Raw genomic sequence first — 15017 nt, 5'->3', positions numbered from 1 at the left:
AGTGGTTTCTTGAACTCTACGCAGTTGGCCAAAAATGTTAATTCAGAGAGAGACAATGCTATGAAACCCAAGCCAGGAGCCTAATAAGGATCCATCCTTCTTCTTTAATCTAGGAGTCTCTTAGTTGGCATGCCCCTGGAATTTAGTAATTTAAGGTCAGAGATTGTGTCTTGGGTTCATTTTCTTCTGTTACTTGAGTCCTGTGATTCAGCAATATTTTGGGTTAAAGAGAACAACAATACTGCATTTTTCTCTTTAGTAGACCATGAGAATGCTAAAGAACATTTACCATTTCTTTTTCTTTTTTTTTAAAGTCCTTATTTTCCTCCTCAGAATCAATACTATGTATTGGTTCCAAGGTAGAAGAGGGGTAAGGGTTAGGCAATAGGGGTTGAGTGGTATTCCCAGGATCATACAGCTAAGAAGTATCTGAGATCAAATTTGAACTCAGGACCTCCCATCTCTGGGTTTAGCTCTCAATTCCTTACTACCTACTTGCCCCAAATTTTCCATTTCTTAACAACTCCACACTTTGCTAATTGGATGGAGTTCAAGAAACTATTATGATGTAGGATATATGGAACATTAATATGAACTCTGCTTCACCCCACAACTTTCTTGTGGTTTCAGGGTTTTAATGTTTAAGCTGAACAGCATCGGAGTCCTAGATCAGTGGTCAGTAACCACCATCACAGCCCTTTCCATCTCCCTTTGTCCTTTTTCCCCCCAAAGAATTCATCTTCCTTCATTTCACAGAGGCATAAAAAGGGTGGATATTGTATCATGAACTGAGTCACACAACAAAAGCAAGGATAGAATAAGGACTCTAAGATAGACCTCCAGACTCTCAAATGGAGATGCCTCTATTTAGCTGACTACATATATTCCATGAACAAGTTAATCGTGAAAACAATACAGATGCTGTGATCATATACAACTGAACTTACCCAAAGTTTGCCCTCCCAGTAAAGGGCATCCAGTAGTTGGACAATGTTTGGATGGTCACAGCCAGCCAAGATGTCAATTTCCATTATGTAATCCTCCAGCTCTTCTTCACTCTGTGTCTCAATCACTTTGGCTGCAGCCAAGACCCCAGTCTCCTTGTTTTGAGCCTGGAAGATGCAGACACAAATAACTCCTTCTTGAGTCAGCTCCTAGCTTCCTCAACTTTCCCATAAGCTCCTTATAAAAGGAACAGAGGGAACCAGGGTTCTATTGATTTATAAGCTCCCCAGGAACAAGGGCCATGTTTTATTCAATATTCAATTGAATAAAGTGAAGGAAGTGAGCTTCTGGTCACCAGAGATCTTTAAGTAGAAGGCTGGTTACCACGAAGCAGGGATGCTACAGAGAGGATTCAAGCTCGAGAAAGGGATTGAATTGGATGTCTTCGAAGACCTCTTAACTCAAGGAATCTAGGATTTAGAATTCTTAGGTTATATCTAAATAGAGACAGATCTCTATTACTATCTCTTGTCTCCAAAGTCTTAGTGCAGTTTAAAGCTTTAATAAGCTCAGGATTGCAGTGATATCCTCTCTGTCTGTCTGTCTGTCTGTCTATCTATCTATCTATCTATCTATCTATCTATCTATCAATCTATCGATCTATTGACCTATGTATACAAACTGCAGTGCCTAATTGCCCACAGTAGGTTTTTTCAGTGATTGAATGAATGAATGAATTTCTGGTGACCTTGTGGGCTTACTAGGTAGCCTTGACTTTGAGCCTTGGCATCTTTTCTTCAACCAGTGGATCAATAACCATTTATTTAATGTCTACTCTATGTCAGGCACTATGCTAAGAACTTTTCTTCATTGTGTGAGTAAGACCTTAAGAAAATAGTTCTCCAACCTTTTTTCCAGCACCCCTTGCCTTTTGGGTGCTTGCCTACTCCCTCACTAATTCATTCATTGGGAAAGTACTTATTAAATACGTATTATGTGCCATCTTCCTATGTTATCATGTTGTTGCTACCTCAAAGTTGCCCAGTCCCTTCCTTCCAAACTGTTATATCTCACTGATATAGCCTATTTGTCTACTCCTTCTGGGCACAATCCCAGGCTTCTGACCCTTCTTGTTTTCCCCTAACCTCTTTTATTCAAACTTGTCTGTTCTTGTATTTTTTTTTTGTTTTGTTTTTTGGTTGTTGTTTCTTTTATTGACTTATTTGCTGTATGATTTTGGGGAAATTACCAGCAACCAAAGCCTTAGTTACTCCATCTGCACAGTAGATATGTAAATATTTGAAAAAACTATACCTACCTTATACAATCTAGGCAAAGATCAAATAAAATCATGTTTGTTAAGCACTTAGTAACCACCAAGAACTATTTCCCCAAGCTCTACATTTATACAGACTGGTTTTAATCTTTGGAGGTTACCAAATCATATTTCTTTCTTTCTGTCTCCCCACTCAAAGTTTTCCCTGTGAAATATCAGACTGTAGCTCATAACAAGGTCTCCAGACATGTGACCACTAGTTACTGAACATGCACTATAGGTAACAATGCACATTATGAACAGGAAAGTCTCTCTTTTGTCTCACAAAAATTCAGAAAACATGGAATGCTCATAGTAGAACATAATAAATTGATTTACTTATTTTATGAGTTGAGTAAACTTAGCCAAAAAAGCAGTCTAGAGTGAGGTAATAAGGAAGAATTTATATTTTGTCCTAAAGGCAAGAAGGAACCATTGGAATTTCTTGAGCAGGGGGCATGAGATGGTCATGTATAGTGCTTTAGATATATCAGTTTGGTAGATGTATGGTGGAAAGATTGGATATATAGATAGATAAAAGAATAAAGCCTTTATTAACTATTTACTATGCACCAGGTACTGTGCTGTGTGGGGAATATAAAAGGAGAACTTAATTGTGGGAGACAAATTAGGATACTATTGCAATAGTCTTGGCTTGTGTTGGCTAACCTATGGTATGTATGCCAGAAGGGGCTGCTCTCCTTCCCCTCTCCACCATGCCTGAGGACATTTTTTACATCACCCACCTCTGCCCAACAGCCCAATGGGAGCACTTTCTCTCTCCCCTATCTGGGGTAAGGGGGTGGCTCACATGCAGCATGAGAGTTGCAATTTGTGCACTCAGTCTCTAAAAGATTTGTCATCACTGATCTAGGCAAAAAGTAATGATAAACTTAACCAAGAGAGTGGCTGTGTAAATAGAGAGGAGACAGATACAGGAAAAATTTTAGAAGCAGAATATGCAACATTTGGAAACTGATTAGATATGAAGGGTGAGGAAGAAGGAAGAGTAGAGGATAACACTAAACTTGTAAACCTGAGTGACTCAGGTCACTGCCAAAACCCTTGAAAGAAATAGGGAAGTTAGGAATAGGAAAGGATTTTTGGAAAATATAATGATTCCTATTTTGGACATGTTGAGTATGAGATGCCAATAGGACATTCAGTTGAAATAATTGATGGGCAATTAATGACATAGAATTGGAGCTCAGGAATAGATTGTAAATATAATAGTTATCTGCATAGGGATAATAATTGAACTTGTTAAATCAACAAGAGAGAATTTAGAAAAATGGAAAGAGTTCAAGCCAGAGATTTGGGGTACACTCATGCATAAGGAATAGAACATGGATAATCCAATAAAGGAAAGTGAAAAAGAATGGTCAGAGAGGTAGGAGGATAGCCAGGAGGAGTATAGTGTCATGAAAACCCAGGGAAGAATGAGTGTCTAGGAGGAGGGGGTGGTCAATCATGTCAAATACTGTAGCGAGCTTAAGATGGAGGAGGACTGAGAAAGAGCCATCAATTTTGGCAATTAAGAGATCAGTGGTAATCTTGACATGAATAGTTTCTGCTAAGTGATAAAATTGGAAGTCAGATTATAAATAATTGAAGGCATTAGCTTTCTCTGGGATGGTTACAGAGAAACTTGGGAAGAATTCTATAAACTGATACAAAATGAAGTGAGCAGAACCAATTTGTACAATGATAATAACATTATAAAGTCAAATAATTTTGAAAGACTTAGGAACTCTTATTACAAAAAAGGCTCAACATGGTTCCGAACATTCCTGATGAAATATGCTACCCATATCAGATGGAGATGTGATAGAGTCAGAATACAGACTAAAGTATCTATATCTATCATTACAGAGAGATAGAGATTATGGATTCAAGATGCAGGACAAGGCACACACACACACACACACACACACACACACACACACACACATATATATATATATACACACACACACACACATATGTGGCTAAAGCAGAAATTTATTTTACTTGACTATATGTTTGTAATACAGGATTCTTTTTTTTTTTGCTTTCTCAATGAGGAGGCAGGATGAAGAGAATGCAGTGCTGAAGAAAAAGGTAAAATTGAATTTATAGAAGAAAGTAATATTCTCTGCTGCTGGTTCATTAGGTTGTTTTTGTTTTAGACAATGAAAATAGTTAAAATTGTTTTATCTCTTGAATATAATTTTTATTTTGGAGAGATGTAAGAGATCATATGAATTAAGCCCTCCATCTTATTGGACCCAATATGGGTAAGTCAATTGCAAGGATTTTGAAATAAGCTGGAGATGAGAAAGTCGAGGTGACAGAAATGAGAAAATAGAGTCGTGAATACAGACAGCTTTTTTTTCTAGGAGACTGGTTACAAAAGAGAGGAGAGATATAGCATAATGGCTTAAGAGCATTGTAGGCTCAAATAAAGTTTTTCGGGGGGAGGTTTCTTTTATTTTTAAAGATAGGGGAAAGCTACTAAAAATAGGAAGGGAACCACTGACGAGCTCTCAGTTCTCATCACTACCACCCTAGCAGAGGCCCATCAATCAAACCTCAAAGTGCCTACTGTTTGCCAGGCATTGTAATAAGGTGTTAAGGATAGGAGCACAAAGAGGGGGGAAAGTTCCTCCTCCTGGGGAGCTTACTTTCTAATTGGAGGAGACAAGATATTTACAGTGAAGTTCTGAACATTTCTCATCTCTGTTTAAAATCTTTTAATTGCTTTCTATTATCTCTAGAAAAACACCCCAATTCCATAGCTTGGCATTCAAAGGTCACTATGATCTGACACCATTCTTAGGTTTCCAAATCTTATTTTCACAATATTTCCTTTTAAGTGCTTTGCATTGAGTAAACTAGTGAATAAAGCACTGTCCACTGACATTCTTGGAAATAGTCTAGTGATCTATATTTGCTTTCGTTCATAGTTACAGCATCTTCTCCTGTTCAGTAACTTTGGTTATGATATTTCCCATCTTTAGAATGTTTTAGATCTTCTACTCCTTGGCCCTTATCCACTTCCAGTTAAATGGAAAATTCCTGAGAATTAAGGCTGTGATATTGGGGAAAGGGCAATACTGGATCCAGGATTATAACTAGAGATTCTTATAACTGAGGCACATTCAGTCTTGAAGGAATGGTGGTGCTGAGATCAGTTGAACTCAGTTGAAACATAGCTTACAGTGGGAAAGGGAGCTGTTCACTACCCCCAGAAAGCCCTTGACCCTTGACCCTCCAATCCCTGTGCCCGCAGTAAAGGTCAAAAATGAGAAAGTCAGTAGATGGGAAACTATGGTGAAGGATGGAAAATGGTTCAAGAGAGGAGCACCACTGTGACAGCACTCAGTGTGGTAGCCCTGGGCAGAGAAAGAAAATAGGGGCAGTAATGCCATAGGGAACATGGCCTGGCAGAGGCCTGGGAATCATAGGAACAGGTTTGAAATACGCTTCCTGAATGCCAGCACCCCAGGACAAAGGATCAGAGAGAAAGAAGGTCTATGTAGAATCCAACCCAATACAGGGCTCCTATCCAGCAGCAGGAAATTCTGTTTATAGAGTCAGCAAAATCTGAGTTCAAATCTGGTCTCAGTCACTTACTAGCTGTGTGATCCTGGCAAGCCACTGAACCTCTGTTTGCCTCAGTCCCCTCAGATGTAAAGTGGGGATAAGAATAGAACCCATCTCACAGGGTTGTCGTGAGAATCAAATGAGATAACCTTTGTAAAAAAGCACTTAGCACAGAGTGCCTAGCACATAGTAGGCACACACTTATTCCCTCCCCTTTCCTTCCCCTTTCCCACATCTACACCACAACAACGGTCTAAATTCTTATCTTGGCTCTTCTCTCTCTGCCAGTGTTTCTCAGTTTCCTTCTATATAATCTTTGCCCCACTCCCCTCTCTGGTCCCCACCCCATGTAGAGAAGACCTATATAATTGAACCTTCCAGTTAAGAGGAAGTCATTGTGGTTTCCTATTCTCCTCCATTCAGAGAGACTGACAGGAAGTGCAGCTTAGCACCAAGACCTCAATTTCCATCTCTTGCCCTAGATCATACAAATTTCATCATTCACAAAGAAGACGCATTCAGTCGTATTGAAGCTTAGCCACCAATTTAAGCCATCAGTCATCCCACCTCTCTTTCCCTCCCCTCCTAGTTTATGGAGAAAAAGAATTTTCTGTTATTGGCTGATATAAAGGAAGAGAGGTGATTTGTATTATTTCACAATAGAATGGAGGAGCCCAGACTTTGAGAAGTTATTTGGATAAGCTTATTTGGAACATCTTTGGCAAGACTGACCACTATGGGTTCCAAAGGGCAGCTGGTGAAAAGCACTTAGCTCCTTTGACAGAAAGTTGAGGGGTCAGTGGTGTGGAATGCTGTCAGACGTGGACACTGTGTCACCTTGTTTTCCTTAATTGTTTTTCTTTGTTTAAAGGGAAGTTTTTGTAATCGTTTCTTGGGATAAGTTAACTTTCTAGAAAGTATGAAGGAAAAAAATCCCTCCTCAGAGGGGCTTACATTCAAATGGGAGAGATAAATATATACAGCACAAATATACATAAATAACTATACATTATATTAGTAGAGATACCATATATGTCTGTTATTTGTTGTTGAATGATTTCCAATCCTCTCTGACTCTTTGTGATCCCATCTCGGGTTTTCTTGGCAAAGATACTGAAGTGGTTTGCCATTTTCTTCTCCAGTTCATTGGACAGATGAAAAAACTAAGGCAAACAAGATTAAGTGACTTGCCCAGGGTCACCCAGTTAGTAAGTATCTGAGGCTAGACTGAGACTCGGGAAGATGCCTGCCTGACTCCAGGCCTGGCACTCAACCTACTGGGCCACCTCTTTGCACAGTAACATATATGTATGTTTTATACAACATGTATATAACCTAAATGTATGTCACCACACAATTATAAACACACACGGTGTATGCATGTAAACATACATGCCCACTAAGACACACATGTGTATACACACATGTATACATACAAAACCAATCTTAAAAGGTCCTTTTAATCTAATTTAATTTTAATGTAATTAAATGAGATCCTAATTGGATAGCACTTAGTACCATACTTGGCATATAATAGATGCTATACACATGTTAGCTTCCATGATTATTATTATTTATTTTGGTTATTAATTTCATTGTGATGAGAGTATTGGAGAGGTTGTATGCTCTGTGTTTTGCCCTGGGGCTCTGTCCTATCTAGGGTTAGCTTTGGTTATAGATAATGTAAATGTGTCCTTGCTCTGGCCACAAGTCCTTTTAGCCCAGGAGTATTAAATTTACTTTCGCCCTCGGGGAAGAAGAGGATAACTTGGGTGTTCTGGTTGCCACTATTTTGGCTAATGGAAAGGATATTGGTAGACCCAGAGAGGGTCTAAGCTTCCAAGCATTTCTCTTTGGTTTTGGATGTCCGTTCTGTGCTTCCATCTGGATGTGGACGTCTTTCTCTAGGAATTCCCAACATTTCAGACAAATGAATGAAGCTACTCTATGGAGCTGGCTCAGGAGGAGCTGACCTGGGCCACTCTCCAGCTTCTATATCCTGGCTCTCTCATCCCAGTTCCATTTAGCTCTTGCTTCCGACCATTCCAGGAATGGACAGAATCATCTTTCAGACGGATACAAGAGGTTAACCTAAGACAGTTAGTCTTTCTCTACAAACTTGCTGGTTCACATATTTCCTAGGTCAGGGAGGTAATAAGAGACCTTCTTTTAGAATTCTTGTTCATATCCAGAATGTTATATGATACTAGAGCTGGGAAAGGACCTTACAGTTACTATAGTCCAAACCCTTCATTTAATAGAGGAATACATTCATACAGCATTTTTTTCAACCAAAAGGTACAAAAAGGAAGAGCCCTGGGGGCAGCTAGGTGGCTCAGTGGATTGAGAGCCAGGCCTAGAGATGGGAGGTTCTGGGTTCAAATCTGACCTCAGATACTTCCTAGCTATGTGACCCTCATTGCCCCCAATGCCTAGCCTTTACTGCTCTTCTGCCTTAGAATAGTATTGATTCTAAGACAGAAGGTGAGGGTTAAAAAAAAGGGACAATATTATTCTAGGGCTTAAAGCTTTGAGGAAAAAGGAAAGAGAAAGGGGGTTACTAAGAGACTGTAAGAGAGAGATAGAGGGTGACGACTGAGAACAATAGAGATACCAAGGAAGAGCAAAAAAGATGGGGTCTAGAGACAGTCCCTTATGGGAAGGGAATGAGCATTTATATAGTACCTACTATGTGCCAGGTGCTGTGCTAAGTGCTTTTATTCCAATTATCTCATTTGATCCTCATAGCAGCTTTGGGAGGAAGGTAGTATTCTTATCCTTATTTTATAGTTGAGGAAACTGAGGCAACTGAAGCTGAGTAAATTGCCCAGGGTCATACAATTAATAAGCATCGAAGGCCAAATTTCAATTTATCTTCCTGTCTCCAGGATTTATCCACTGGGCCAGCAGCTGCCTCTAAAAGAGGCAGAGACAGATATTTGCTCAGCAATCATAGGAGCAGCTAGGCAGTGCAGTGGATAGAGTGCGGGACCCGGAGTCAGGAAGACTCACCTGCATGAGTTTAAAACTGGCTTCAGATATCTACTAGCTGTGTGACTCTGGGTAAGTCCCTTAACCATGTTTGCCTATTTTCTTCATCTGTAAAATAAGCTGGAAAAAGAAATGGCAAACCATTCCAGTATCTTTGCCAAGAAAACCCCAAATAGGGTCATGCAGAGTTGGGCACAACTAAAAAAATATTGAACAAAATTTATAAATAGAATAATAAAAAAATATATTAAATATTTATATGCCACTAAATATGTTAATATATAAAATTAATATTATGCCATTACAAAGAAATAGAATAAATATAAATAAATAATTATGAAATAATTATTTTACTTGCAGCACAATGTTGGCCCTTATAGGACAGAAGATAATTAAGATATGATCTTTGTCATTAAAGAGTTTATAACACATATGCAAACAGGCAATACTATGTAGTACCTATATATAAAATATATGATATATTATAATATGTAAATGAGATCATATATATACAATGTGTCCCCAAAAGTTTTAATGTAATGTAAAGCTTTAATAGCATGTTGTATTCCAAAAGTCTTAGGACATTTAAAAGCTTTTAGTAACTATGGACTAGCAGGACAGCTAGGTGGCTCAGAGAACCAGGTCTAGAGATAGGTGGTCTTGGGTTCAAATTTGGCCTCAGACACTTCCTGGCTATGTGACCCTGAGCAAGCCACTTATCCCCAATTATTTCACCCCTATGGCTCTTCTGCCTTGGAATCAATACTTAGTATCAATTTTAAGACAGAAGGTAAAGTGATTTTTTAAAATAGCCATTAAATGCTTATTTAATAACTACTAAGGCTTAAAAATATCTTAGACTTTTTGGATACTCTGTACAAAGATCTTTGTAGCCCTTAAAGCTCTATACACATGTTAGCTATTGCTATTATGGTTACAGTTATTCCATTTATTATGCTTGATGGTGATCAGTATTCATGTTGTATACCGTCTCCCTTCTCTGCAGCAGAATGGACACTGAGATCAAAGATGGTGTGGATGTTTTTGTCTCTGGATCCTTAGCACCTGACAACACAATGCCCAGAACATAGTAAATGTTTGGTAAATAGCTGTCAAATTGAACTGTGTAACTGAAATTCTATCATTATTTTGCAAAATAGAATGGCAGGAGTACAAGAGATCTATGGAAGGGCGCATGAGAGTCACAGGGAGAAACACCATTTCTGATGGGCAAATGTTGCAAACTATACATGTTACAGGCAGCTCTGAAAGTGTATTGTGTGGGGAGGGATGGAGGAAGGAGGACAGGGAGTCCAGCTTCTGGGACTGGAATCAAGAAGACCTAGTGTTGTAGAGGGTGCTAGACTCTTAGGAGCCACTGGGTTCGACTCCTATCTTAGACACTTACTAGTGGTGTGACCTTGGGCAAGTTGTTTACCCTCTCTGGGCTTCAGTTTTCTCAACTGTAAAATGAGAGGGCTGGCTGTAAGTGCAATTTAACTCTGACTCTACAATATAGAAGGCAATATCATCAACACAGGAGAAATTACAGATGTATCTCAGAGGATAAAAGATAAAAACGCCGGCGGTAGACTGGCTGATGTGCCTTTTGGACAAAGTCTGCAGCAATTCGGAAACCAAAGCTACTGTTGCTGACATTTCCAAATACTCCCCAAGGGACAGTCATAACTACTTATGAATTAATAAGTATCCAGCTGTCAAATGAGCTGGAGAAGGAAATGGCAAATGACTCCATGGAATCTTTGCCAAGAAAACTCCAAAGAGGAATCATGAAGAACTGGACACAACTGAAAAATGACAACACAAAACAACAAAGCTTTTCTAGTCACTTGCAACAGTTTGGGACTTAGGGGCTTTCTCAAGAGTCAGACAACAGCATTTATTAAACACCGACTATTAACCAATAATAAGCATTTATGAAGTACCTAGTACATGCCAGGCACTGTGTGTGCCAAGAACTGTGTAAACTGTCAGGAATACAAAGAAATGCATAGTGCCTGGCTTGAAGAAGCTTATAGTCTATTGAGAAAGATTACATGCAAAAACAATGTATGTATAAAATATATAGAGTAGATGGAAGGTATTCATAGAGAAGGTGTTAACATTAAGGGCAACAAGGAGACTTAGTGGACAGAGAGCCAGGTCTTGGAGATAGGATGTTCTTGGTTCATATCCAGCCTTAGACACTTCCTAGCTGTGTGACCTTGGGTAATTCATTTGACTTCCATTGCCTAGCCCTCACACTTCTGCCTTGGAATTGATGCTTAGTAATGACTCTAAGACAGGAGGTAAGGGTTTATTTTAAAAATAAAAACATGAAGGAGGAGCAAGCAAGAGATTGATTTTATTCATTCAAAGGAAGACTAGAGACCAAGAGGGGAGGAGAGTGGGCAGTAAAGAGTATAAGGCATTGGAAATAAAGGAAGGATACTACCCCATTGGTTGCTGGATCATGATAACAGAATAAGTGTCAACAGATGGTTGGAGAAATTGTTCTTTGATCCTGGCATGCCCAGCATTGGCTCTTTGATCACTCCTAATCATTGAGGGTGATAACTATGGTCTTATCTCTCCCATCAGGGCAGCATGCCAATGCCCTACCTGAGGGCTTGGAACCCACACCTACTAAACTAGGGAAGTGGGTTGGCACCACACCCATAGTAGGGTTTTAGGGTAGTCAACCATTGGAGCAATGCTATAAGTGGCAGTGAACACAGAGAGCGCCATGAAAAAGGCTAGATCCAAAAGAAGCCCGCAGACTTCCTTGCACGTAGAGGTGATGTAGCCACGATCTCATCACTGTTTTTAGGCCACAGGCCCTCCATGTCTTCTCAACCATGTGGGTCTTGTCCTTCAAATCCTCTGTGGAAGATTTACCCTCTCCACTGGAGGCCTTCAATAATCTAGACCTTTCCCCTTCCCTTCTGTCTTAGAAGCAACAATGAGTATTGCTTCTAATGCAGAAGAGCGGTAAAGATTAGACAATCAATCCAGTGTCCCATGGTTAGGAGGTGCCTAAGGCCAGATTTGAAGCCAGGACCTTCCGTCTATAGGCCCTGTTCTCAATCTGCTGAGCCCTCAACTGCCCCTTGGTCTAGCTCTTTTAATATTTTTGTCATTAAGTCAATAAACAAGCATTTATTAGGCATCTACTATGTGCATGGACTGCTAACACAAAGAAAAGCAGAAGTACTACCCTTAATGATTTCCCATTCTCATGGTGGAGACAACATGCAAATATCTGGACATATATGATCACACAGAGTAAATGGAAGATTATCTCAGAGAGCAATCACTGGCATAGAGGGAAAAACCTCCTGTAGAATCTAGAATTTGAGCTGAATTTTGAAGAAAACTAAGGAAACCAGGGAATTAGGAAGACCTGAGTTCAGATCTGGTCCCAGACACTTATTAGTTATATGACATTGGGAAATTCCCTTAACCATGTTTGCCTCATCTTCCTCATCTGCAAAATGAGCTGGAGAACCACTCCAGGATCTTTGCCACAAAAACTTGGAATGGAGTCACACAGACACAATTGTAAATGACTGAGCAACAACAAGAGAGAAGGCAGGAGATGTAAGTGAGGAGGCATAATATTCCAGGCACAGGAGACAGTCAGAGAAAATATTTAGAATCAGAGATGGAGAATCATGTCTGAGCAGCATATTATAAGTAGGCCAGTGTTTATAGAGCTTAGAGTACTGCTGAGAGATGTAAAGTTTAGAAATGCCTGAGAAAGTAGAGAGAGTTGTAAAGGGTTTTAAATACCAAATGGAGAATTTTGGATTTGATTCTGGAGGCAATAGGGAGCTACTGTTGGTAATTGAGTTGGGGTGGGGTGGTGAATGACATGGTCAGATTTGCACTTTAGGAAAGTCACTTTGGAAGCTGTGTGGAGTTATGAATATTTTATGGTACCAGTTGGACACTCAAGGTGCCTGCCTCTCATTGCCTCATTCTCCCTATGTGACCACCTCACTTCTTTTCCATTAACACATGACCATGCATATTTCTGCTATGCCTCTTCTTGCAAATAAGTCCTTGTTGGTATATACTATAACCTATTTATGCTCTTTGGGTCACTTATAGTTTTTTTTTAAACCCTTACTTTCTGTCTTAGAATCAATACTGTATGTATATTTGGTTCCAAGGCAGAAGAGCAGTAAGAGCTAGGCAATGAGGGTTAAATAACATAGCTAAGAGTCTGAGGCAAGATTTGAACCCAGAACCCCTTGTCTCTAGGTCTGACTCTTAATCCACTGAGCCACCTAGCTGCTTCCATCATCTATAATTTTGATTCTACTGGGATAATGGTATGCTGTAACACCTTAATCATGTAACACAGCTAGAGAATACTGACATTTAATAAATGGACTTTGGCACAGGGGCAGATTGGTGTAAGTGAAAGAACTGCACATTTCCCCAAACAGGATGTAGTGGATTTACCTCCCATTCAGTTCTGGGCCCAGATCATTGTTCAGCTAGTGTGTCTCTCAAAGATATATGTACTACTTCAATGGGTTGCTCATCCCACTGCCTTTGCTAAGATTTTTCATTTGCTTGGTTTTTCTTGTGTACCTTTCTAGGTCAGCCTCTATCAAAGGCAGTGGTATGATAGATAGAGTGCCCAGCCTGAAGTCAGGAAGACTCATCTTCCTGAGGTCAAATCTGACACTTATTAGCTGTGTGACCCAGGGCAAGACATTTAACCCTGTTTGCTTCAGATCCTCACTTATAAAATGATCTGGGAAAGAAAACTCAAACCACTCTAGTATCCTTGCCAAGAAAACTTGAAATGAGGTTATGAAGAGTTGGATATGACTGAAAAATGACTGAACAACAATAACTCGTTTGAGTGGCTATGGATATAGCATCAAAGAGATTCTATAGCAGTGATGGCGAACCTTTTAGAGATGAAGTGCTAGGCCCCACCCCTACCCCACCCCCTCATACCAAGTGCTGTGCCCCCCTGCCCCCAGAGACCAAGTGCCATGCCCTCTCCATCCCTCCCCCCACTTACTCCAGACAGGGGAGGGAAGAAGCATTCACATTGGGCTGTTGGGCAGAGGAGCAGGTGATGAAAGGCATGTATGGAGAGGGGAAGGCAACTGATCGAAGCACTCCACTCCTTTCCAGTTCTGCTCCCCTCCAGCTATGTACTACACTGTGAGCTATGTTTCCCTTAAACCTACCTCCTCTCCAACTTCACCACAGGAATCACCTTCACCACAGATTCAACAGACTGCCATCTGTGCTACCCCCTCATACAGAATGTGAGCTTTACCCACCCAGCATTTGCCCCAGGCAGGGGAGGGAGGAAGCATTCCATTTGGGCTTCTGGAAAGAGGGGTGGGTAAAGTGAGGGATGTCCTTAGGTGCAAGGAGATGGGGAGGGGAACAATCCCTCCCCGAGTCCCTCTGGCTTTCTAGTAATGAAGTCTAGTGGACAACTGCAGGCATGCCCACAGAGAGGATTCTGTGTGCCCTTTTTGGCACATGTACCATAGGTTCACCATTGCTGTCCTATAACATTTTGAGGCTCAATGCAATCAGCATGATCTCATTTGAAAACAGGAGTATCTGGCGAATTTCATTATCTGGATAAAAGGCAACTATCCTTATTTGGGGGAGATAGAAGAGCTACTTGAGAATTAGTATACCTACCTATAAGCCATCAGGGTTGCTCTCTTCTGGTACAAAGGGGGCAATAAGGCATAGGAACTGAACTTGAAAGAGGAAAATGTCTTGGCTGAGGGAATTTGTGGGAGTATGTATGTTTGGAGGAAATTTTCCTGGTCAAATATTTTACTGTATTATTTAAAGGCATTTTGATTTGAATAAATGCATCTTTTGGCTGGTCCAATAAAAGAAACATAATTGGAAGTTTGAGAACTTTGGTCTTGAGTGATGCTACCCTGAAATGTGCCTTGAATGTGGGAGTAGCTTTTAGGGGTGCTATGACTGAAGTAAAGGAGCAGGATACACAACACTGAATACCAAGGTATGGTATATTTGGATACAAATGTGCTGATTTCATTGCTAATGATGAGAAGAAATCAACATACAAACTTCAGAAAATAATTCAAGTTCACATCTGTTTTCTTTCTAGTTTTGCCTACAAATGTTGATGGAATATTCTAATTTAAATGGAATTCAA

General features: G+C 40.1%; 1 protein-coding gene across 1 annotated transcript in view; it reads right to left on the bottom strand.

Moving 5' to 3' along the window:
- Positions 1-15017, bottom strand: part of LOC100033185 (STE20-like serine/threonine-protein kinase) — a 64549-nt gene that overhangs the window by 37064 nt on the left and 12468 nt on the right. The window contains exon 2 of the mRNA XM_056817762.1: positions 948-1112. Within this exon, the coding sequence (XP_056673740.1) occupies positions 948-1112 (165 nt within the window). The remainder of the gene's footprint in view (positions 1-947; positions 1113-15017) is intronic.

Source organism: Monodelphis domestica, chromosome 1 (assembly GCF_027887165.1).
Source record: "Monodelphis domestica isolate mMonDom1 chromosome 1, mMonDom1.pri, whole genome shotgun sequence".
NCBI classification, from domain to species: domain Eukaryota; kingdom Metazoa; phylum Chordata; class Mammalia; order Didelphimorphia; family Didelphidae; genus Monodelphis; species Monodelphis domestica.
Note: the sequence above shows the minus strand (reverse complement) of the source record. Positions and strands in the feature narration are given on the sequence as shown.